This window comes from Nerophis lumbriciformis, linkage group LG14 (assembly GCF_033978685.3).
Source record: "Nerophis lumbriciformis linkage group LG14, RoL_Nlum_v2.1, whole genome shotgun sequence".
In the NCBI taxonomy this organism is placed as follows: Eukaryota; Metazoa; Chordata; class Actinopteri; order Syngnathiformes; family Syngnathidae; genus Nerophis; species Nerophis lumbriciformis.
Genome location: NC_084561.2, coordinates 2,418,558 through 2,445,207, shown reverse-complemented (window position 1 = coordinate 2,445,207; position 26,650 = coordinate 2,418,558). Strand labels below are relative to the sequence as shown.

The 26,650-nt window shown below is 40.4% G+C and overlaps 1 protein-coding gene across 2 annotated transcripts; it reads right to left on the bottom strand.

Moving 5' to 3' along the window:
- Positions 1–610: 610 nt before the first annotated feature.
- On the bottom strand, positions 611–25,936 carry safb (scaffold attachment factor B). Of its 2 annotated transcripts, none has more exons than XM_061976246.1 (21): positions 25,571–25,936; positions 23,175–23,265; positions 22,034–22,098; positions 21,775–21,966; positions 17,980–18,039; positions 17,869–17,908; positions 16,736–17,186; positions 16,417–16,460; positions 16,247–16,335; positions 12,606–12,755; positions 12,390–12,475; positions 6,062–6,102; positions 5,899–5,975; positions 5,678–5,820; positions 5,511–5,610; positions 5,237–5,433; positions 4,814–4,952; positions 4,377–4,423; positions 3,895–3,953; positions 1,100–1,133; positions 611–1,026 (listed from the first exon to the last, which is right to left on the bottom strand). In XM_061976246.1, the coding sequence occupies exons 1-21, from the start codon at positions 25,721–25,723 to the stop codon at positions 912–914; spliced, it is 2,373 nt and encodes a 790-aa protein (XP_061832230.1). In that variant the 5' UTR covers positions 25,724–25,936; the 3' UTR covers positions 611–911. The 2 variants fall into 2 exon arrangements, with proteins under 2 accessions (XP_061832230.1, XP_061832231.1); XM_061976247.2 differs by having other exon boundaries at positions 21,799–21,966; positions 25,571–25,935.
- Between the last annotated feature and the right edge of the window lie 714 nt (positions 25,937–26,650).

Here is a 26,650-nt window from a genome sequence, read left to right as displayed (position 1 = left end):
AGTTTTTTTCATAGTTTGGCCGGGGATGCGACTTATACTCAGGAGCGACTTATGTGTGAAATGATTAACACATTATAATATTATTGATGTCATTGACGTAAGAGACTACGGTAGACGTATAAGATTTCATGGGATTTAGCGATTAGGAGTGACAGATTGTATAGCATGTTCTATATGTTATAGTTATTTGAATGACTCTTACCATAATATGTTACGTTAACATACCAGTTGGTTATTTATGCCTCATATAACGTACACTTATTCAGCCTGTTGTTCACTATTCTTCATTTATTTTAAATTGCCTTTCAAATGTCTATTCTTAATGTTGGGTTTTATCAAATACATTTCCCCAAAAATGCGACTTATACTCCAGTGCGACTTATATTTGTTTTTTTCCTTCTTTATTATGCATTTTCAGCCGGAGCGACTTCTACTCTGAAAAATACGGCATAAAGGAACACAAACACATTTTACTGGCTTTATATCCAAATAATTTAGACAAAGAGTTCATTTGAATGTTTTGAACAGTGGTTTAACTCAGAAAAGTTGTGAAAAAGCATCTTTTTGTGAACTGAAAGGATTTGATTGTGAAAATAAAGCTGGAAACATATCCTGTTAAAAACTTCTTTCATTTATTAGCAGTCACACTATCAATCAGGGAAAAAAAACAAGTTTACTAGCAATCTTTCAGGAAGCAAAGTGAAGCAACAAGCAGTTTTCTTAAAAAAAAACAATACGAGGTGAACGTAACGAGGATGTGTCTAGAAAAGGTTTCCATGGAGACAAAGACGTGAAGGTAGGCGACCACTGTGGTGCACGAAAAGGGAAAGGGAAACAAAGAAAAAAAAAATACCTCCATATATTTCAATCCTTCCTTTTGTAGTCAAACTTGCTTGCTTACGGACGAAAGATTAGAAACGGCGGTTGAAAGCGCCGCCCTGCATGCCGCCGCCGCCGTGCATCATCTGGTTCTGGCGATTGAGCGCCCCCGAGAGAGACTGAGACGAGGTCATGTAGCCCCCCCGACTGGAGAGGACACGGACACAAAGAAGGTCTTTTAATAAGAGCACTTTTAAACCTTGACAGCAAATCAACTCACCCTGCCATTCCTCCACGCGCCATGTGACCCGCACCTGCAGCCAGGAACAAAGTTGCTCATTAGCATAACAGTCACACTTTTCTGACTTTGTCCTGACACAACAATGATTATATGCTTAGCCTCCATTTCTTAGCATTTTCATATCCTGATCTAACAGCTGCTGTGGTGAAATATTCAAAGTAAAATGCCAAAGTTGTCATACGTGAACACATCTTCTGGTGGTTAATGAAAAACATAATATATATTATTGTGTATTTGTGGTAGAATATACCTTCATTCTGCCATGCTTTTATTTTTGTACTAACAGGAAGTCACTGTGCGCATGTGTTAATGTTGCGTAATCATAGCTGTGCTTCTTTTATCCAGGTTAGTCGTTTGCAGACCCAACTGTGATGAAGGGATTTCTGCAAATGAGGAAATCTCATTTTTATAGTTAATGCATTAAAATAAAAACTGTTCACGGCCTTCTAAATACCATCCATCTTATCCGAGGTTGCGTCGCGGGGGCAGCAGCCTAAGTAGAGAAGCCCAGACTTCCCTCTCCCAGGGTACTTTGTAGTAAAAATGAAGAAATTGTGGATAAAACAAGAAAAGTCACCTGGACAGTGTGGCAGTTTGGATTTTTTTTTTAAAGGGACCGTAGTCAGACCAATGTGGTCTATTGATGATGCAAGGCACTCATCCACAACAAGAGCAGCGATATCACACCTTAGCTGCACTCACCCTTTAGAGCACAGCTGTAACTTCCTGGCACTAAACCTGCAGAAAATAGTTCTTCTAAAATTTCCATTTTCACACTTTGCACTATTTTCTTACACGTTATTAAGCATTCCTTACATATTCCTTATTTCTGCTCCTTCATTTTAAGAGATTATTGTCAGTGTTCAATGTGATTTTACAATTCATGAGTGTTTTCCATGCCTGTGTTGACATTTCCTTTCCTTTCTGCCTTGATAGCTGAGGGATTACAATCAGAGGAAAGTTACATTTGAAATAAAAAATGTTTACATTTAATATATTGTCTCCTGGTCCTTATTTTCCACAGGTCATAAAAATATCAATAATCGATATCGCCTGATATAAAACACTTATCATACTTTTCTCAGCCTTAGTTGGCGAACAGTCATAATATTATAAAGAATAATAAACAAACATGTATATCTCAAGGGAGTTATACCGGGCAAGGCAGGTTTATTTCACAGCACTTTTTGTACACAAAGTCATTCAAAGTGCAGACATGTCAGCATCCTTTGAGGGAAAAAAAGGAAAAATGACTTAGAAAGAGGATATTTCTATCGGCACAAAGTGCTGCCACGGAAGCCCCCAAAGAACATTTAGAAAATCAAGACTACAGTTCCTACACTTTGGTGCATTTCTACTCAATATTTGACATTTACATTTATTATTATCTACCAACCTCTTAACTGACTTTGTGACACTTACAAGTCTCAATGTACCAAAGAATTGTTACTTTTTTTAGTAGATCATTTACTAACATTATCCTTGAAAATGCCAAGGAAAATTCTATAACACGCATGCAAATAACTACATTTGGCAATTCAATCCTTTAGCCACGCCCCCTCGGGTAATAGCTTTCCGGTGTCAAGACCTCCGTTTACAATCTGTCACCTCAAAAATATATCTTCTCGCTGGCTACTAATAAATACTCTACAGCTACTAATAAATACTCTACAGCTACTAATATATACTCTACAGTTACTAATAAATACTCTACAGCTACTAATAAATACTCTACAGCTACTAATACTCTACAGCTACTAATACTCTACAGCTACTAATAAATACTCTACAGCTACTAATACTCTACAGCTACTAATAAATACTCTACAGCTACTAATATATACTCTAAAGATACTAATACTCTACAGCTACTAATAAATACTCTACAGCTACTAATAAATACTCTTAAGTTACTAATAAATACTCTACAGCTACTAATAAATACTCTACAGCTACTAATACTCTACAGCTACTAATAAATACTCTAAAGATACTAATACTCTACAGCTACTAATACTCTACAGCTACTAATAAATACTCTACAACTACAACTGGTTGGGAACTCACAGTAACAGCGACAACAAGTAAGCTAGCTAGATGATGCTAACGCGCGAGCTTATCCTGCAATTCAGTATCATCCCTAAATTCAACACATTTTGTTTGGATCCGATTTTTTTGACATTGTAGTGGGTTCACATATTTCACCCACAGAACTTTTGTTATTGTTAGAGTTCCGGTCGGACGAGTTTTCACTGGACACATTTGCGGTGTTGTGTTGTTGCAATGACAAGCTAAGGATGTAAAGATACTGCTCGATTGCTGGGAAGAAAATAAAGTATGAATGTTTTAAAACAATTAGCTCCATCTTTTGACACTCCTTCAGTGACTCCCGTCCTTACACGCTACAATGTTTCATTAAAAAAACGCGAAAGTGATTATTTTGACGCAAAAATAAATGTTTAAAAACGCAGATTTATGCGTTTCAGACATTTCACATGCCTGAAAGTGCTTTACAAATGTAATGTGAATGTGCAAGAAGGAGATTTTAATCATGTATTACAATAAAATTCTCAAAATAAACATGAATTAATCTAATTACCTGGAACTCAAAGATAAAATGTAGATGTTTTGTTCAGATAACTTAGCATAACACATCATTCAGTTTTCCTCGATGTGGCGCTTACTGGAAAAAGATTGGACACACTGACTTAAGCGGTCACTTTTTAGAAAGAAAAAAACAAACAGGACTTGAGTTGGTTGCCATGTATTTGTACCTTGCCAAGGCCGATCACCATCCATCTTCCTACCAGAGTCCCAGTCACGTCCTCCATCCCTGCAAGACAAAAAAAATGTCATCAAATTGGTCAAGGAGGTTAAAGTAGACAGAACGTCAACACACAACGTTCATGATATCATACTGATAATAATAGGACCATATTTTATCTATGTAAAAAAAGAAAAATCTGATTAAGTGTGGAGATTTATACAAATAAACCAGCAGGCGACGACAAGCTTAAAACATAAAATACAAATAAAAACCAGCAAGTCAGAGCTTCTCCTCCTGTCACTCACTCCCATTAGCACGTGTGACTTATGATGCTCATTTCAAGATAGTTGTGATACAAGTGTTGTGAGCACTGCCATGTTTAAAATAAGCAACAAGTGATTTCAATAACAGGCCCAGAGAAGTCCTTCATGTAATTGCTTGACAATTGAAACCTGCTCTGTGTTGAGATGGACATGTGATGTGGCTCACCTGGAGTTCATGCGCTTGTCATAACCTCCGTGTCGGTCGGAGAAATGCTGCACACAAACAATTCTTATTAGTTTCACAATCAGTACATCAACTAAAACAGTGCTTCACACATGAATTGTGTCTCCATGTTTCACACTTTGATGTCAAGCCTTGTTTACAAAGAAAAACAAAAGGCTATTTGCCTCACAAACACTCAGTCTCTTGTTATTGGTATCTTTTTTTACTACTACATCAGCAGATACAACATACACACACATGTCACCAGTATTAAGGAGATAGTTATAAACACTGCTCAAGCTCCAGCCCTTTGCCCTGCTTTGGTTAGGGTGGCCATTTTTTCCCCCATTTTTGTGTAAACATGGCATCAAAGATATTTCCAACCTAATAAATCTATCGATGGTAAAACAAATCAAAATAAAGGTTGCATGTCTTCTTACCGGACCACCATCCCTCATGTCGTCCTGGTAACGCCCTCTGTCCCTGTGGTCAAAGTCCTGATAACGATCCTGTCGGCCAAAGTCGGAGCGGCCGTATCTGTCGTCCATGTTCATGCGCTTGTCCAGCCAGTCGTCTTTCCTGAGAAAACCACAATCATTTAGGGCGATGCTTCTCAATTCTTTTCTGTTACGCCCCCCCAGGAAGAAGACGACATTTCGAGAGAGTGTTGAATGTGTTTTCCTTGCTGGTGTTGACATTTTCTTTCCTTTCTGAGTATAATCAGAGGAAGGTTTACATTTGAAATAAAAATGTTTGCATTTTAATATATAGTCAATATAGTCCGTAGGTCATACAAAATATCACTAGTTATGGATAATGGAGCAATACCAAAGACTTACATGGTGATAAGAGTTTTTCCTTACCTGCCCTCCATGTCCAAGGGCCTCTTCATGGGCCGCCGGTCCTGCTCGTAGCGCAGCTGCTCCTGCTGCCTTCGGAGCTCCTCGCGCTCCCTGAGGATCCTCTCCTGCTCTCGCCGCCTCTCATACTGGATGCGCATATTTTCCCGTTCCAGGAACTGGCGCTCCACGCGGGCTGCCTCCAGACGCTGCTGCTCCGTCTGTGAAGGACCAAAGTGAGGGGTGGCACGTTTTAACAGCGAAGGTGAGACACAAAGAGACAACACGGTGACCTCACCTCCAGCCTCTTCTTTATCAAGTGTTTTCGCTCCTCTTTTTCGCGGAACATGCGGATTCGCTCGCGCTCGCGGTCTGGGCGGTTGTCATGTCCGCGATTTCTGCAAAAAGACACGGCGGCTCGTGACTGATATTGCCATTGGACATAGCGGTTTGATGTTTCCTTACGTGTGTCTGCGTCGCTCTGCCTCTCGCGTCTCCCGCTCGCGTTGCCTCTGCCTCTCTCGCTCGCGCTGCTCCTTGATCTGGTCAAAGGACAAGATGTCCTTCCTCTCTTTACTGGGAGACTTGCGGTCCTGACTCTTTGAGCTCTAGATGGACAGAAGAGGAGGACATTAGTGACACCGACCTCGCACGGCATTCTACTTTTGGAGGTTTATCTCACTTACTCGCTCTTTGCTTTTGGCCTTGACGCTGATGACAGGCTCCCCCTTGGACTTGTCCATGACGACGGTCCTCTCGTCTCCTGGTAATCAAATACAGCATCAGTTTAGAGAGGATAATTAACTTCAATTCCTTTTTTTATGGAAAGCTACTAGACAAACACCTCACCTTTGCCATCTTTTCCTTCTTTCTCATCCTTTCCATCAGCCCTGCAAGACGACAATCTTGTCAGCTGATGTCACATTTAAATGCTTTTTCTTTTGCTTTCAGTTTGAAAACATGAGTTTCACTAAACTTGTTGAGGTATTTAAACTAAAGATAGGCGATACGGCCTAAAATCTGTATAGCAATATATGTATTGCAACCTCTTGCGACAATTATATACCGTATTTTCCGCACTATAAGGCGCACCTAAAAACCACAAATGTTCTCAAAAGCTGACAGTGCGCCTTATAGCCCGGTGCGCTTTATATATGGATTAATATTAAGATTCATTTTCATAAAGTTTCGGTCTCGCAACTTCGGTAAACAGCCGCCATCTTTTTTCCCCGTAGAACAGGAAGCGCTTCTTCTTCTACGCAAGCAACCGCCAAGGTAAGCACCCGCCCCCATAGAACAGGAAGCGCTTCTTCTTCTACTGTAAGCAACCACCCGCCTGCGTAGAAGAAGAAAAAGCGCGCGGATATTACCGTACGTTTCATTTCCTTTGTGTGTTTACATCTGTAAAGACCACAAAATGGCTCCTACTAAGCGACAGGGATCCGGTTCATGAAAAGACGCAATCTCTCCATCCACACACGGATTACTATTTCACAGCAACTGATATTCCTGTGAACCGCACTGTGGATACAACGGGAGCACGTACGGTGAATATTCGCACCACAGGGAATGAGAAGTCATCCTTCACTGTGGTTCTAGCTTGCCATGCTAATGGCCAGAAACTTCCACCCATGGTGATATTCAAAAGGAAGACCTTGCCAAAAGAGACCTTTCCAGCCGGCGTCATCATAAAAGCTAACTCGAAGGGATGGATGAAGAAAAGATGAGCGAGTGGTTAAGGTAAGTTTAAGTTTACGCGAAGAGGCCGGGTGGCTTTTTTCACGCAGCTCTGTCCATGTTGATATACGATTCCATGCGCGCCCACATCACGCTGGTTTTAATATATTATTAAAGTTTGACTGACCTATCTGACTGTTTTTTTGACATTCCTTTAGCGCAGTTAGATGCGGCTTACAACACGGGGCGGCTTATAGGTGGACAAAGTTTTGAAATATGCCGTTCATTGAAGGCGTGGCTTATAACCCAGGGCGCCTTATGGTGCGGAAAATACGGTATATCACCATATATCAATTGGTATATAAATAATAGAACCATTTTAAATTAGGTTAAAACGCACCTAATTTGGCTGCCGATGAATACAATAGCATATTGCGTAATTTCCGTTTGTATTGTTTTCTCAAAACTATTATTAATCTACTTGATAATATCTGGTTCCCAGGTATCCCAGTGTGGTTAAAAAAATTAAGGAATTGAAAAATATCAGCCGAGGATCAAGGGGCCCTTTTGGAGGTTGAAGTTGAAGAGATATGACCATTTTTAAGATATTTTGGAAGGCATTTCCTACAAGGAAATTCTGTAAAAATGCAAGAAAGCTTCCCAATGGTTTCTATCTATAGGTTGTATTCAGATATGTGACTTTTGGACTGAACTGAACGAAGTGGTGGGCCACCAAACCAAACTGTGCAGCAAACAGAGTGAAAACTATCGGAGTATGCAAGGGGCGTGGATCTTACCATTAAAAGCAGATACGAGCAAAAAAATGCAAGCTATGCAATAGAATTTATCTTTATACTTTACCAAAATAACATTTGCAGATTGAGCTCAAGGATTATACGTTGCTCGAGTTTCCAGACATGTGGAAGTCGAACTATGTGGTGCTCCAGACGTCATTCTACAGGACAAAACAGCATGGAGGTCTACAACTTCTTTGTGTGTGGCTGGGTCAAGGAAATTGGTATCAAGATTCTGCCGGATAAATCATGCATCGTAAGGTTAACTTGGCGTCTACAGCCATGTTTGCTGCTGCTGTTGTTGTTGTACACAATGTTTACGAGCATAAGTGTTTTTCCCCGTCTTTGTCAAAATATGACTTTAGATGCCAACGTTGTGTATGTGCTGCAAACTTGTGCGTTCTTAGACTCTGTCTTCTTCGACTGGAGTGTGTGCCCCTTTTGTCGTTGTCTTCCGTCAAATTGTAACATCTTTCGCCCTTTTCCATTATCTCTCGAGGAACTCTGAAGAAACTGATCCTTTTCGTGATTTGAACTGTTCCAACAGCCTAAAAAAACGCATGCATAGATAATTTTTCTTCAAGAAAGGCAAAATGCCGCCCAGAACGCTATGAACCGGACATGACGTCAGGTGAATACAACCTATTAGATGCTAGAAACTGAAAGCCACACCTCTTTTTCATGACTGTGCCACAGCATCAATAGTTAATTGTTTATGTTGAGGAAATTAGGAGACTAATGTTGATTTAATGAGCCATTCCCAGCTTCACTGCCATTCCAAAATTTACAACATCCGTAGTTTATTTTTATTAGTTCAATGTCATGTTTAGTTTGAGAAAATCTCTTCGCTACATCACTATAAGGCATTTCATAGCTAATATTGTAATTGTAAAAACTTACATTTTATTTTGAACTAGTGAGTCACTTAGTAAAGTTGTGGATGTAAGAGTTTTCCCCCTTAATTATAACATGAACCTTTTTAATCTTAATAAATTCACAATGATACTTTACAGTGCTTTTGAGCACTAGATCTCATACAAGTTAGTGGGGATTTAGTTGTGTAAATCATGTTTTCAATCATGAGACATAATATCTACTGGTCAACAGCAGCCATATCATTACTTATTAAGCGTAGTAACTAATGAAAAGGACTCACTGGGCTAAAGCTGCACAAATAATATACTTTCAAACGTGATCACGATTTTGGCAGCTACAATAAAATTAGGGTATTCGTCTGCGATATTTACAATTGGATATCAAATCAGCAGTCAGCCAACCACCAGAGGGGCAACTGAAAGGTAGGTAGGGGAAATAATCAATTTTTAGATGCATCGCAATTAATAAACATCAATCAATATATTTATTGTAAAAAAAATACATAATGAAGACAATTCTAACACTTGGTTGACTCTAACGAGCCACCTCACAGAGAGATCCTAACAACTTCTTTATTATAGAGCACTTATGTTTCACTTGTGCACACATTTCCATTAATTTAATAGTGTGATGGAAATTAATTTAACTGTTTATAGCAAATTCACTGTTTTTAAAAGTTGCAAGTGATACGCTTATTCAGTGAAACGAAAAGAAATGTAAAACTGCATCAATATATTGTCTGATTACAATTTGAAAAGAATGCATCAATATACATAAATTAAAGATGCATCAATAATCAATTTTTAATCAAATCATAGCTCCTGAATCGTAATTGTAATCGAATCATGAGGTGACCAAAGATTACCACCTTTGGCCCCGTCGATATTAAGCCGGATAAATCCTTAAACAAATAAGCCACACTAACCCACTGTTTAAGGTTCCCCTCCTTGGGATTTTTTTTACACAGGTAAGTGCACCGTCTATTTCTTGAATCTCCAGCTCATAGCTCGATATGGACTCATTGATCATTTATAAACTGAGTTCAGAGAGGAAGTGACGTCAGAAACAACGCGACACAGCCAGCTTCATAACAACCGGTTTCCACACGGAGGTAACCACTAGAAAGATGAAGACGAATCATCCAGACATGCCTGTGTTTCTCCTTCTTCTACATGTACAGGCGCTTGTAGAAATCACGCACGAAGACCTTAAGAGAAGGAAACGCGCGATTGCAGCTATTTGGGATACAACACATCTCAGACAATGTTGAGCGACGTTTTGGATAAGGCCTGGCGGGATATGTTTGTCAACGAGTGTGTTGTGCCAGAGGAATGGCAAGAGAACTTTCGAATGTCCAGGTCAGCTGTGATTCTACTTAGCGAAAAACTTCGACCATTTGTCGAAGGGGAGACAACGAGAATGCGGGCTCCCGTGGATGTGATAAAAAGGTGGCGTGTACTTGTTATTACCTGGCTGACGAAGGAAGACTTCAGAAAACAGTGAATGCATTTGGACTGGCAAAGCAGAACATCAGTTATTGTCCGCAACGTATGTCAAGTGATTACTCAACGTCTAGGTCCAAATCTTTGCTGCTTGAGCTGGCCTCCACTGGCGAAGGGTAGCACTCGAGAAAACGCGACAGAATGTCCCCATACTGTCAATGTTTTTGTAATCATTTGTTACTTTCAGTAACAATTCTACCTCTTCATCGGTCCAGACAAAGAAATCCCACTTCTTGGTTGCACTCACAGCCATTCTCGGTATCTTCACACAACAAGTCGCAGATAAGAACTCGAAATGAACCTATTGCTTGCATCTCTTCAATGTTTATAAGCTGGGTAAGGATACACTTCCAGATCAAAAGGTGACTACGAGGTAATATATGCGCGTCTGCCATTTTCAGCACATGCCCACTAGATTATGTTGCGCCCGCGGACGGAGGGTGTCTTAAACGATGGCATTGTGTGTGTGTGTGTGTGTGAGTGAGTGTGTGTAGACAGGGATAAGGTTAAGGTGGGTTATACTCTGTATAACCTTAGCCGTCTTAGTGTAGAGGCAACCTCACTAGATCCTAAAAATACTCGGAAAAATAAATCCCATTATTACATCGACCCACTGGGTACCAACAGGCACACCCTTGAATGCCTCGCTGCTCTTTAGGCAGCAAGCTGCTCATTCCCCAAAACCCGGAAATGCTCCAGCGCGGATGAACTGCATGGCAAAGCTGCGTTGGGTGTGCACACACGAGACACGTACGTGTTATTTCAAAACAAAATCCCTCCAGCCATAAAGTCTCGCTGTATTTGACTACTGACCGTTCCCGAATGTCAACGGAAGCAACCGACAATTACATTGTTTTAGTGGTTTTTATACAGAAATCTAGGAAGAAATAACATTTTGGCGAAAAAAATTAGTGTAATTCCGCTTAACAGCGTAGGTCAGGGATCCCTGGGCTACTTTCAGCTGTAAAATGTTTCCATCTACATTTCTGGTAAAAATGTCATTAGCACTAATTCTTCTGTTGTTTGGAATCTTTACATGAGCTTTGGGCGATACATCAATCTAATGCCAAGTAGTTGCAGGGGCAGTATCGGTCATACCAATGCTGATACTTCAAATTTTCAAGATCAGTGAATGATTCCATTTTTGATCACATAATCAGACAAAAAAACAATGGAGGTGTAACAATATCAATTACATTAACAATGTTCCTACTCTTGGCCTTTAGTTTTTTCGCCATTGGCCGCTAATTCTTTATTTCTACTTTTCCAATACTTATTTCTTGAATTTATTAACAAAAGAAACTACAAAAGAATTATTGATATGATACAAAAGGTTGACTTAACCACTGTAGTGTCAACCTTATACGGATGCTATACTTGGTATCGTTATTGTCTATACCGGTATTTGTATCGATCCGCCCATCAAGAGCTCTATTTTAGTGGTTAGCATATCTTCATAGAGTGTGTCGTGTAGCATGTTTAGCTATTCCTTATCCTGCAGTGATAACAATACATGCAAGAAACTGTTTATTTGCTGCTATGGAAGCCAGGATTGCTGACTCAGAAGTGGATTTGCACAATGGAGGGACATTAGCCACTAGCAAGGATGCTACGTATATTTGAGGACGCAGTCAATTGCTTGTTGCTTTCAAATGTGCGGGACACAGCTAGAATGTGTTAACATGCATTATCACGATATAATGATAGCGTTAAAATTTCTATCGTCCGCCAAGTTCATATCATTTATATCATGCAATCTTAATCAAACCCATTTATGGTTCCCCCACAGGCAGATGTTGACATAAAATGTGAGAGTCAAAAGGTGTTATTTCTAAGATATAAAAATGGTTAAAGACGAACCCTCAAAAAAGTGAATATGTCATAAAAAAGAGGTGCGCTGTGGAATAGAAAGAAAACAAAAAAACAAGCAGGGCTCTACTTCAGTTAAAATGCTTCTAATATGTACTGTATGTCTTAATAGACCCTTTAATCAGCGCCAAAAGGCATTATTTCTATTCTAAACAAAGGTCTATTTGTCGACATGTGTTTATCATTGTCACGACTGTCTACTTACGCAGCAATTATAACCTACACACCGTCACTTCCTGTTTTGTGCAAAGCAAGCATCAAAATGAAAGGCATGGCAAAACACAGAATATCAATAAAAATATGCACAAATGGAGGACAACATGTCAAAGAGAAATCTTTCAGCACATCTAATGAAGAACATTCCAGCAGAGGCCAGTCTCAGTTATGTGGACTGTACTTGTGACAGTGTCTGGTGGGGACATGCTTTACGACACTCTAGCGATCATTTCTCAAGCTTACTTGGAGTCAGAAGAGTGTCTCCGATCGCTGCCCGGCTTTTTGCCATCACTGTCTGCTGGCTTCTTGCCCATCGGCTCATTTTTAGCCTGCAACATGTAGACAGCATTCCATTTTTCACAATGTGTCGGACAAGGGGCAGGGGTTCAGACTGCAGTTTATTCTGCGTGATCTTGCACGTTGAACACTTTCACTAGATTTAATGGCTACAACACTAACCCGCTCCACGGAGATCATCTTGCCGTGCAGCTCGGTCCGGTGAAGATGGCTGACACACTTGGCGGCCTCGTCTGTGGAGGACATTGTGACAAAACCGTAGCAGCGCGCCCCGGGACTCTTAGCATTGGTAACAACCTTGGCGCCAACAACCTGCGCAATGGACAAAGAAATCGGGCATGGCATAATTTTAAAAAGGCGTACTTGTTGTAATAATCTTAAAAAAATAAAAACTATTTTGTGGTCTATTGAAGAACATGACATCCATGCATACCACCCCTGTCAGTGTTTCCCATGCCTTCCTTTTATTTGGGCCACTAATACATTTGACACATTATAATGGGACTGTTTGAAAGAAGCTTGTCATTACAAATCTGTACAGTAGAGGCAACTCAGCTTCCTTTCACACAAAGATCAAAACAGAAATCAATGTTGACATGTTATGACTTTGTTGCTGTATTTACCAAATATAGGTTGTATCCACCAAATGTCACGTCTGACTCTTTAACTACATGAGACTCAAAGTGGTGGGTTAGCGAGCGTCTGTTGTCATAGCGTTCTGGGCAGCAATATGCTTTTCTCCAAGACAAATGCCCTATGCTTGCGTTGTTTAGGATGTTGAGATCACTCAAAACGCAAAAATGAAAAATCAAGAAAAGCGGAAGATGTCAAGATTTAATGAAAGAGGCAAGCACTCCAGTCCAAGGAAGCAGAGTCAAGGATGCACAAGTTTGCAGTGATCACTTCGTTAAAGGTTTCTACTTTTAACGTTAAGTATTTCCCATATAAGTATTGTCGTGCTATTATTTGTATTTTTATCTGGTTTCAGAGTAATTAAAACACATTTTACTTGCACGTTCATCCGTGCTGATGGGCTCATGTTGCTCCTTCAGTTTGAATATGAAACATTTTTACGCATTTGGCTTTGTAATCATCTTTTTTCCTTTCTAACTTTTGTTACTTAGCAGTGCTTCTCACTAACGAGTCGTGACTAGCGCAAAGACTTCCCTTTAATGTAATTGATTGTGGCTGTGCGACACAGCAATTTTTAAAGCGCCTCATCTTAAAAAAAATGATTTTTTTTTTTACGTGAAAACAAAATGAAGTAAAATAATGTATTGTAGAGTCCAGAAGAAGAGACAAAGTCTGACACTCTTTTGAGCTTTTATTGCCAATTTTATGCCAACAACGGGCCCAATTCCAACAAGTATTTTCTCTGTGTACACGCATCCGCCTCCATGCTTCACTCCCAGACACACAACACTTCCTCATTCTCCGCTGAAAAGATGTGTAAACATACAATAGGAAAAATGATCATATCACACTAACAGCAGGTAGTTATTTTGAATTACGGTAAGGCTTGGCAATGTGGACCAAAACTGATTATACTGTATTTTTATATATATATATATATATATATATATATATATATATATACACACACACACACCGGTATCTTAAAAAACATGGAACATGCTCAAGGTTGCTCAAATGTTTTACCAGTGTTAAGAATACTCAGATTATTTGTGTTGTAAGTAGTAACGTGCTGTGTATTCTTAGAGTAATTAGCAGTAGTAGTTACCGTATTTTCCGCACTATAAGGCGCACCTAAAAACCACAAATTTTCTCAAAAGCTGACAGTGCGCCTTATAACCCGGTGCGCTTTATATATGGATAAATATTAAGATTCATTTTCATAAAGTTTAGGTCTCGCAACTACGGTAAACAGCCGCCATCTTTTTTCTCCGTAGAAGAAGCGCGCGGTGCATGCTGGGATATGTGACGTTTCATTTCCATTTGTGTGTTTATGTAAAGACCCCAAAATGGCTCCTATTAAGTGTGTTGTCTGTCTAATTATAAATAATGCAGACGAGGCGTGTTAACTGAGTTCTCAACGTTTACTTACAGCGTGCTCATAACCACATTCTAACTCCCAGCATACAACGCTTCTCAGGGCTACGCGCATGCTCGTAACTATCGTTGCATGCTGGGTAGTGTAGTTGTTATATTTGCTAGCTCATAACAGCACATTGAGAGACACGCTTACGCGCTTAATTCAATACTCGCCGTCATTCCGGGTGGATTGACAAAAGACCTCCAGCCGCTAGATATTGGTGTCAACAGGGCATTCGAAGCTAGACTGCTAACTGCGTGGGAACAATGGATGACAGAAGGCGAACACACCTTCACTAAGACGAGGAGGCAGTGCCAGACGACGCCAACATCTGCCAGTGGATCGTAAATTTGCCCAACTTTTCACTTCGGACACCGAAGACGAAGGATTTACGAATGAAGAATAACTTCAGAAAGTGAGCGCTATGTTTATTTTGTGTGTTGTGACATTAACGTTCGAGCAACATTATGTTGCTATTGCTCTGCACTATTTTGAATTTTACTATGTTTGTGATTGCACATTTGCGTACATTTTGGGAGTGAACAGAGTTGTTAGAACGCTGGTTTTTAATATATTATTAAAGTTTGACTGACCTATCTGACTGTTTTTTTGACATTCCCTTTAGCGCAGCGTAGGCGCGGCTTATAGTCCGGGGCGGCTTATTGGTGGACAAAGTTATGAAATATGCCATTCATTGAAGGTGCGGCTAATAATCCGGTGCGCCTTATAGTGCGGAAAATACGGTAGCCGTTATTATGTCAAAGCAGTTTCCGTTCATTTTGTTCATTGCGTTTACAGCCTCACGTTTGTGCACTGGGATAGATGGAGCTTCTACTCGCTCACTGCGGTAAAAGCCGCCGGCTGTTAAGTTTAAAACTACTTTTCAGCCACACAGTCGCTGCACTGCAGTGGCTTAGTCCACACAGGCACTTGTAAACAGTTGTAGCTAAACATTTAACACCCCGAGTGAGCAGCAGAGAGGAGCTATCTCTAGCTGCTATGCTAAGTCACCAACAGAAGTTAACACCATGAACAGATGAGAGTAGTGATAGTCGTTACAAGGAGAGATATAGGTTCTCAAGGAAATTGATGTATGTTTAAATATAGTTGTAGTCTCTCACCAATCACCAAATGCAGTCGCTGAACAAAGCTTTGCATCATTCAGGACGAGAAGTCGGCACCACGCCACCATATTTCTTTTTTTAAAAGTTTGTTGTGGTGCGTCAGAAAAGCCTACGTACAGTAAACACGTAAGGGGCAGGGTGAGCCAAAGAGGATTCCCTATGCTCCGCCTGTCAGGCGCAGAGAGGAGCTAACGGCCATAAAAAAGGCACATCAAAAGATACCCGTATGGCGGTATTGTCTCAAATATATACTGCTTTCTACTGTCAAATAAAGGTGCTCAAGCGCTTAGAGCGATGCGCTGCGCTGAGTGAGACATCTTTTAAATATCTTTAAAGCAAAGACGAAGAAAAAAACGCTTACGGACAGCAATTTCACGATACCTGCACGTCATCGTTCATTTATTAATCAATTGGCCTAGGCCTATAATAGTACAATCTATTTGAATGCTAATGTAATGCTTTTTAATGTCAATCTTTTCCTAAAATGCATTTAATGACCCACGGAAACTGTTTTTGCCCCCCAACACCACTTTTGAGAATTCAGTTTGGTGTGAAACACCACATCAGCTCATTGATACAAATTCCAAGAATGGACATCATGCTGAGAAGCTTGAATTGGTACCAACCTTTCCATGTTTGCTGAAGAGCGTCTTCAGATCAGTCGCCCTGGTTGTGGACGAGAGACCGCTGACCCACAGATTCCTGCTCCCAATGGCTAATGAGAAATAAAACGGTCATAATAAACAAGAAAAAGTCCGACCTGTGCAGTACTTGTCACGGAACAGAACACACTCACCCTTATCGTCCTTTGACTCATCCTTGCTTTCCGTGCCTTCAGAACTAGACAAAGTCAGACAAAAAATAGTGAGGAAGTTTGCAAAAACGGCTCAGAAAAACGTACACTTGAGACAATCAAGCCGTTGTGGGAACGATTTACGAGTAAACAGGACTTGACCCGGACAACCCCGATGCCTTACGTATGGATAACGAGATATGAAAGACAAATGCATTGTTTTTTTTTTACCTTGAAAAGAGCATCCAATTCTTACTAGCACAAAGGAGCCAATGCAAGAGAGATAGCCATTTTGGTTTCTAGTAGACAGAAAGCAACAAACCTCTTGTTCTGATCATCGCCCTCTACAGAGGAGGACTCTTTCACTGTCGAGGCTGAATCCGCAGCGGCATTGTCTTCTTTCTTCTCTTCCTCATCCCCCTTCTTAGACCCCAATTCTGAACAAACAGTTTCACCCCCAGCATCCTGTCCGCTTACACTAACAACTTGTGAGCCCTTTTCACTGTCCAATGTCTCTTCTGGGACCTTCTCCGCGTCCCCGGTGGAGTCCTTGTCGATTTCCGCGTCCTCGGAGGCAGAAAAGTCGGTTTTGGCTCCCATGTTGGTGGATACTTTGTCTTCCCCGTCTGCGGCAGTGGTGGTGGTAGCGGTGGCATCTCCGGTGGCATCGGCGGTGGTGGCGGCGGCCTGTTCTTCGGCGCTCGTCTCGCGGCTCTGGTGGTGGTCTTCGTTAAGCGGCTCAGATAAACAAGACCCAGCTACTTTGTCATTTTCTACGGATTTAACAGGAATAGAATGGCAGAGTTTAATCACTTCTGAAACACAGCAATGGTTAAGGAGGAACTGGCAAGGCCTGGATTAGGAACGTCATGACCACGTGCCTGTGCTCTTATAAGTAGATCCTATGGAGAGACTGGAAGAGAGCCCAAAGGTGGGAGGACAACCTAGTATGTAGAAGTTAGGGGACCAACTCTTGCGTCTGTTGGCCTGATCCAAAGCAGGCAGAGTCCATGGTGAAAGATTATTGCTGCAAATGTCTTTGTGCTTGTGCCTTCCAGCGTGCATTGAGCAAAACTTCAATCTCAAGTCCAACTGTTTTCACATCCATCTTGAGTCAAGTAAAACGGTGCCTGTGGCCTTGATGGATCTTCACGCTTGCTCGCCGTCTCCGAGCGGCAGCCAGGAAACACTGCAGGCATCTTACAGCAGCTCATCCTAACTCGTGTTCTGTTCCATTGCTGCTAATGTGCATCAAAAGTGGCCGCAAAATGGCAACTGGGCCTCTTGTTTTTTTTGCAGTTTGAATAATTACACGTAACCTCATTTGCAACACAGAACCAGCAATCACCTTTGGACTTCCAGTCTCTCACTCGTAAAATGTCAAAAAAGTGTTTGCATTCCATCTAAGCGCTAAAAAGAGAACTTGGTCTCCTTCAGAGCTTTTATCTACATTACCTGTTTCTTCTATCAGGCTGTCTTCACCTGCATCCGCAGACTGAAACACAAAAGAACATATTTAAAGTCAATACTTTCTTCCTATTCTTTTTTTGATGCAAATATATGTACCATATAAAGGGACGAGAATGTCATATCTTCATCTTTATCCATTATCCCCGACTCATTCATCTGGTGAAGAAAAGATTTTCAATTCATTGTGTCTCCTTTTAAAAGCTTTGTGTTAAAGAGGTGGAAAATATTGATTGGATAGGAGCTGTGTATGTAACCCAATTAACATCCATCCATCCATTTTCTACTGCTTGTCCCTTGCGGGGTCGCTGGAGCCTATCCCAGCTGCACTCGGGCTGAAGGCAGGGTTTTAACATTAAATGTACACAAAACATATTTTGGAAAGATTATTTTACATTCCAACTGCTAAATCTGTCAATTTTTTTACAAAATACTAAGCAGTAAATTGTTTTCTCTCTCTCTAGCTGTTAAAAAAATATTAAAAGAAGTGTTTCCCATATGTTTATTTCACTCTGGCGACCCGCCACAAATAAATTTGGAGCGCCACAGAGAAGATCTTTTTATTTTTATTGTTTTACATGCCTTGAGTTGGTCATCACTTGCAAACACATGAAACGGGACTAGCTGTGTAGCTTGTCATTCCATATCCGTGCTGTAGATGGCATCATAACGCCTCCTCTCAACACAACTCAAATAACTCATATCCATCTGTTAACCTGAGTTTATATCTATTTATAGAATGCTGTTTTAACTATGAAATGGCATTATTTTAACAAAATAAGACACCATTCTATAGAGCACAGAAAATATTAGGGATGGTTTTTTTTTATTGCTGTAGGTGTTCTAAGTTATGCTGCACAAAATTAAGCAATCAAATGTACATTCCTAATGACAAAAACAACTACAAGGCGGTGCTGGATGCAATATGGACAGTGATCAATGCGGCGCATACACCAGTGCAAAGATAATAAAGGTGGAAAATAGTACATTTAAAACACAGCCTGACTGGGTTTTTGCCACAAGCAAAAACGGTACTGATAGTGGCAACAAGTGCTACCGCTGGTGGATTACAACCACGGCTGTTGTCAACAAAAACTAATACAGATAAGTAGTGACGGGTCATTTTTGGCACCACCCGAATCCTGCCGGTCATACTGGGCACCAAGTCACGTAAAATCTAACAGTGCCATGTTACGGTACCCGTGTTGCGCCTGATGTCACTTAGGCACTTGGCGATCACTCCAGCAGCACTGAGAGCGGACTTAGCCAAACTTCCTTAAGGTCAGAGCAGTCGCATTCGCAACTAAAAATAGGTCATGCGCGTATTAAAAAAATAAAATAAAAGTAGCACACGTGCGAATACAGATTTTGAACTTTAATTAGTGCTTTGCCCCTAAAATACATTCATCCAAATTTGATCAAAATAGAGTAAAATGTGTGTCAATATGTGTAACATGTTTGAAATAAACTTAACCCATAACAATCAAATGGAAAGGGATTGACGCGGAGGTGTCACTGATCACTGTGCGCGCTGACAGCAGTGTGTGTGTGTGTGTGTGTGTGTGTGTGTGTGTGTGTGTGTGTGTGTGTGTGTGTGTGTGTGTGTCTCCTGCGCCGCAGCGCCATGCATAGAGGGGAGTGGGCAGTAGTTGTAGCGGGGCTGTGTGAGACCTCCAAGTCTTGGAACAAGCAAGAAAACAAGGTCTTAGTTGGAGGAACTGGTCAGTAAAAGACTTTTTTTTTCACCACCTTAAAACTTGACACAAACTGCATAACTATGAGGGTCGGAGGGACAAACTTGCCATTCAATTAATACCCCGTTTATTGACAAGAACATACAGCCATGACAGCACATTCAATCTATTTATTACGCAGAAGCAACACAAACCAGTGAAAGATTCAAAAGAGTGGACAAACTGCCGCTGCTAGCCTGCTAAGCTAACAAAACAGCTCAGAGCAACTACCGTATTTCCCGCACTATAAGGCGCACCTAAAAACCACAAATTTTCTCAAAAGCTGACAGTGCGCCCTATAACCCGGTGCGCTTTATATATGGAATAATATTAAGATTCATTTTCATAAAGTTTCGGTCTCGCAACTTCGGTAAACAGCCGCCATCTTTTTTCCCGGTAGAACAGGAAGCGCTTCTTCTTCTACGCAAGCAACCGCCAAGGTAAGCACCCGCCCCCATAGAACAGGAAGCGCTTCTTCTTCTACTGTAAGCAACCACCCGCCCGCGTAGAAGAAGAAAAAGCGCGCGGATATTACCGTACGTTTCATTTCCTTTGTGTGTTTACATCTGTAAAGACCACAAAATGGCTCCTACTAAGCGACAGGGATCCGGTTCATGAAAAGACGCAATCTCTCCATCCGCACACGGATTACTATTTCACAGCAACTGATATTCCTGTGAACCGCACTGTGGATACAACGGGAGCACGTACGGTGAATATTCGCACCACAGGGAATGAGAAGTCATCCTTCACTGTGGTTCTAGCTTGCCATGCTAATGGCCAGAAACTTCCACCCATGGTGATATTCAAAAGGAAGACCTTGCCAAAAGAGACCTTTCCAGCCGGCGTCATCATAAAAGCTAACTCGAAGGGATGGATGAAGAAAAGATGAGCGAGTGGTTAAGGTAAGTTTAAGTTTACGTGAAGAGGCCGGGTGGCTTTTTTCACGCAGCTCTTTCCATGTTGATATACGTATGTTTGTGATTGCACATTTGCGTACATTTTGGGAGTGAACAGAGTTGTTAGAACGCTGGTTTTTAATATATTATTAAAGTTTGACTGACCTATCTGACTGTTTTTTTGACATTCCTTTAGCGCAGTTAGATGCGGCTTACAACACCGGGCGGCTTATAGGTGGACAAAGTTTTGAAATATGCCGTTCATTGAAGGCGCGGCTTTTAACCCAGGGCGCCTTATGGTGCGGAAAATACGGTACTTATATACATTGGCTTTGATTAGCATTAGCAAGTATACATGGCAATTTCAACACCTCATAATTTGTTATGAAAACTACAACTAAGAGGCACGCTACAATCAAATGAGCTGGTGCTTATTAAGTGCAATATTTGCTGTATTAACACTTTTTAGGGCGCAACAAAATACTAGTTTTAGCATTGACTGGACTGACCATTAACTATAGACTACTGCCACTACATTTTTAAATGATGCAATAAAAATGTTATCATCAAGAACATCCATTCTTCTATTTTCTACCGCTTGTTCCGTTCGGGTCGCGGGGGTGTTGGAGCCTATCTCAGCTGCATTAAGAACAATGAATATTTATTAACGCAAACAAAAGTACCATTGAGTACCACTATTGTTTCCCAGGTACGGGGAATTGGTACCGTATCGGTTCAAATGTGAACGGCACCCATCCCTACAGATAAGTTAAGCAATGCTTTTGTAGCAACTGTGATTCATTTTGATTAATCCAAATTCAATAGAGTGATTCATCTGATTTTAAATTAATCGTTTGACAGCACTCATTTTAGTCAGATAAAAAAGCTTGCCCTTCAGTTACATAAACTGGGCAACATTTAATATATTGATTACTGCAAACAGATAACCGTATTGCAACAATGAATCATTACAGGTCATTCATTTAAATACTTGTATGTATGTATGTAAACATAGAAAATAAACAGAAGACATATTTTACAAAATGATTTAAGTATTGCCCTTTTGACCTTTTAGGTGTTCTCCAAATAGTGTTTATGATTATCAATATTTTTGGGGCTCCATTTCAAACGTCCTACCAAGTTACCAAATATGGTTTCAGTGCAATTAACGGGTTATTGTTATCACAATATCCCAAAAATATTGTAACAAGCTACGCAGCACTCCTGGCCGCTATTTTTTTTCCAGCCAAAAGGTTTCTCACCTCATCATCAGAGTCGAGAGTTACCTCGTCTTCATCATCACCAGTGCCGAGATGATCCCCCTCGTCTTCATGGAGCAAACCCCCCAGCTCGTCCACGTCGTCATCTTCAGTGGGCATTCTGCCGTTATTCTCTGCTTCATCCAGCACGTTCATGTCAAGGATATCCATGTCATGCATGTTCTCATGTTCGTCCTGAGTAGAAAGGGATTATATTTACAGCCTGATAATGTCAGAGTTATGTTGCATTAACAAAACTTACATTGCCGTCCTGGGATTCCTCCTCTAAATTGCTGTCCTCTGGTTCATCGTTGTCTTGTCTTGCATCTGAGAAAATGTATTGGGACAAATATCACTGCAAGAACTTATGAAGTGACATTTTCAAAATGTGGTTTTGTTACTTTCAAGCATGCTAATGTGCTCAACCACTTGCGTGCTGTGTGCGGTAGGGCTAGGCGTATCGATTCAAATATCAATACCACGAGTATTGGATCGATACCAACTTGATATGATCCATTTTTTTCAATTTAAATTTATTCAGGATAGCCTCTTGAGATGCAGCATCTCGTTTTCAAGGGGTTCTTAACACAAATACAAAAACATACATCACAACACAACACACTGTTCTACCATGTGCTCACACACATTTACATCAACCATTGCAATCCAACACAACACAGGAGCAACATCATACAACTTCTAAATCAGAAACAAAAACACTTTGTTTGCAGGTTGGAAAATAAATTTGATTTCAAATTAAAAAAGAAGTAATGAACTTTACATACTCTGCTGTGCTAACAGTGCACCTCTACCAATCTCTCTGCTGCTACGCCTTGTCCCTCCTCTCCCTGCTCCTCTGTCAATGTGCATGTAATTGAGGTTATTTTTGTTACGTTTTAATATCTAGATTTTTGGAACATTGTTATATTGGAATAGCGTTTTTTTTCTTAAATAATTGTGAGTACAAAAAATATATTTGATATAGTAATGTTTATTTATATTGTATTTAGTTAGTCGTTGGCGTTCATGAGATAGAATGCATTAACAACATGTGTGCTTGTCTCATAAGGATCGTGAACAATAAAATTACAAAAAAGTGCAGTTCCCCTTTTCAGCTGATGTTATATTTAAATGTAATTTTATTGTTTGTTCATTGTTATGCCTTTTGATCTTATTTTAAACGTTTAAAGATGTTCAGTACCATTTCACTTTGCATGTTCTGTGCCTTTGATTTGTTTTAAGTATTTCAAACATTATTCTTTTGAGTTGTTTTAAAGTTCTTTACAAATAAATATTTTTTTTTAGGGTGTCTGGAACAGATGGGAGAAACAGTATTATTTGACTTTGTCTTGAAAAGTTTTAATCTGGTGCACAACAAGGGCAATAGATGACAGCAGTTTTACCTCTGGCAGCCCGTCTCGGGGTAGCTTTTTTCGGCGTAGCCTCTGGCGAAATCACAATAGTGTCCGGGTTTCCACCTTCCTCCTCGATAGCCTGCGTGTCCACATAATTCAGCCAAAAATCAACTTACATTGCAAGACCACTAAATGCAAAGCAAATTTGCAACAGCGCAACTTTGGAATACTGAAACATCAACACCGCCGATACCAGCTCTTTATGCTCGAATACCAACCGTCAAATGAAAATAGCGATACTTTTGATACTTCAGTAATTAGAGATCATGTGTATCATTAACAGGAACACAGTGTAAAGAAGTAACGAGGCATTGATGCTTTTGTGAAGTATTGTTTACATGTTCAAATAAATGAAATGTGAATTACTTTTTATTATAATAGTAGTTCTTATATTTAATTTTTAAGCGTTTATTATTTTACTTATTTCCTTTAAGGTTTGAAACACCATTTTCTTAGGGTTTTTATGATTTTGTCCTCTATTTGTTCTGTTTTATTAGCTGGGCTATATCGTTATTCACGCCACTACCTCAATAGATTTCAGAGTTTTAAATAAATAAATGTCTTATATTCTTTATGCCACAGGTGTCAAAGTCAAAGACGGGGGGGGGGGGAATCTCGCCCGCTACAACATTTTATCAGGCTTTCGAAAGCCTGCAAACGTGTTAATAATTACTTTATCTTTCATTATTTAATTTATTAGTTCTTCCCATTTTGAAATAATATACATGTACTCCATGCAATTGTATATTTTTTTCGACCAAAAATTCCCACCCCTAATAATGCAACAAATATATTATCATATAAACCCATCCATCCATTTCCTACCGCTTGTCCCGGGGCATGCTGGAGCCTATCTCAGCTGCATTTGGGCGGAAGGCGGTGTACACCCTGGACAAGTCGCCACCTCATCACAGGGCCAACACAGACAGACAACATTCACACTCACATTCACACACTAAGGCCAATTTAGTGTTGCCAATCAACCTATCCCCAGGTGCATGTCTTTGGAGGTGGGAGGGGCCTATCCCCAGGTGCATGTCTTTGGAGGTGGGAGGAAGCCGGAGGGAACCCACGCAGTCACGGGGAGAACATGCAAACTCCACACAGAAAGATACCGAGCCCGGGATTGAACCCACTACTCAGGACCTTCGTATTGTGAGGCACATGCACTAACCCCTGTTCCACCGTGCTGCATATGAACCATTTTGTTAAAATAGAAATACATACTATTTATCTGTTTGATGTATGATTTCAAAGCAAGTTATTAACATTGCAGACTGTAAAAATGACAATACATTTTACAGTAAAACTGTGAAATTTACTGTAAATGAAAAAAACAGTACCACAGTTTGGCGATAAAATTCTGGCAACTGAGCTGCCAGTTGTCTACCGTAAAATAAAAAAACGGGTAAAGTTTTGCCATTAACAGTAATACACCATGTGTACAGCTCCACTAATGGACATTGGAGTGTTACTTTCAAAGGCAAAATTAAAGTACTGCTAGAAACATAATTGTATATGGGAATTTATTGTATTATATACATAGTAGGTCCTGAGCAGTCCTGGGTTCAATCCCGGGCTCTGGATCTTTCTGTGTGGAGTTTGCATGTTCTCCCTGTGACTGTGTGGGTTCCTCCGGCTTCCTCCCACCTTCAAAAACATGCACCTGGGGATAGGTTGATTGGCAACACTAAATTGGCCTTAGTGTGTGAATGTGAGTGTGAATGTTGTCTGTCTGTGTTGGCCCCGTGATGAGGTGGCGACTTGTCCAGGGTGTACCCCGCCTTCCGCCCGATTGTAGCTGAGATTTAAGATCTAGTAAGAGCGGTAACGGTTTACCATTTAAAGAAATAGGCTGTAAAAAACAAACAAAAAAAACACCGCAAATTTTACTGAAACGTTTGGCGACCGGGTTGCCAGTTTTTACCGTCAAATCTACACATTTGATATACATCGTACGTAAACAGTCTACTCAATGACATTGTGTATTTATAATCACTCAAATATAACAGCTTTCTTTACACCAAGTATCGGATCGATATCGCCGATACCAGCGTGGATTTGAATCAAATGAGTGGAATAGCACATGACTATTTAGAAGGAGGAAATGAAATGAGTGGAATAGCACATTAGAAGGAGGAAATTAAATGAGTGGAATTATACAAATGACTATTTAGAAGGAGGAACTCAAATGAGTGGAATAGCACATTAGAAGGAGGCCATTCTAACGTAGCATTAGCTTCTAGCTTTAGCCGCTAATGTTAGCACGCAGTTAAAGGCGATTAACTTGTTCGCGAGCAGTTTTATGCAACGTCATGATGTTAGTACCTGGTGCATGTGTTCAAACAAGACTAAATGATTGTTTAGAAGAGTAGAAATAGGACCTTTTTCAGGCGCTCAGACAGCACGCTCTTCACGCCAGCAGTGTCCAGGTTTCGCTTCTTCAGCTCGGCCTTCAGATCAATAACCCTCAGCTCAGACAATTTGCGAACCTCAGCGCCGTCGGGAATTTCGAGGTCAGTTGCTGGATCGGCCATCGTCCCGTCTGGATAAAAGCTTCTCTGGAAAAATGAATGAATTACAGCACAATTTAGGCGCGCAGTGTTGCGTGCAACAATTCAAAATGGAGGTCCGGCTGCTTGCGGTTGAGCGATGACGTCACTGCGCATGCTCAGTTGATTCACAATGGCGCCGCTGCCGCTTGCAGTTGGTCGGTGACGTCACTACGCATGCTGCCTTCAAGTAACGTTGGACCACATCTGCAAATATATTATTGTATGAGAAGAAAAACATAACATGAGATAATAAATGCACACTTGTGCCGCTTTCACCCCTCCCGTTTATGCACAATCGAGGTTTAATAATGTTCTTGCAGTAATATAAGTCTTCCCGGATTGTTGTTAATAATCAAATGTAAACACTCAAATGTAGATATTTTTCTTATGCCTTCTGATCTCTCTCTCTCTCTCTCTATGTCCACTACTTGCTGTACATATCCTACCAAGTCACACCTACACTGTTCCAATATCCATTTCTGTTCTCAATTGTTGATGACTGATGATAACAACCAAACCTAACCCCCCCTCCACACCCCGAATTGTAAATAATGTAAATAATCCAATGTATACACCCTGATGATTATCTTGTGTGATGACTGTATTATAATGATAATATATATGATAGTATATATCTGTATCATGAATCAATTTAAGCAAAGTGTAAAAACGTATTGGGGTGTTACCATTTAGTGGTCAATAGTACGGAATATGTACTGTACTGTGCAACCTACTAATAAAAGTCTCAATCAATCAATCAATCAGAACAGGGCGGTCCAAAGTGCAGCCCGCAGCTCATTTTTTTAACGGCCCACAGCACAATTGTTAGCATTCTAATCATTTTTCGTACGTGTTGTAATAAGAAATGGAAATGTGTAAGAAGTGGTGTAACATTATAAACATGTTCCA

Excerpts from the sequence above, each read along its gene's own strand:
- safb (XM_061976246.1), bottom strand. The coding sequence starts at position 25,723 with ATGGCCGATCCAGCAACTGACCTCGAAATTCCCGACGGCGCTGAGGTT. Across the intron at positions 12,756-16,246 it reads TCTTCAGCAAACATGGAAAG|GTTGTTGGCGCCAAGGTTGT; the intron begins GTTGGTACCAAT and ends TCCATTGCGCAG. Across the intron at positions 5,611-5,677 it reads GCAGAGCGACGCAGACACAC|AAATCGCGGACATGACAACC; the intron begins GTAAGGAAACAT and ends GTCTTTTTGCAG.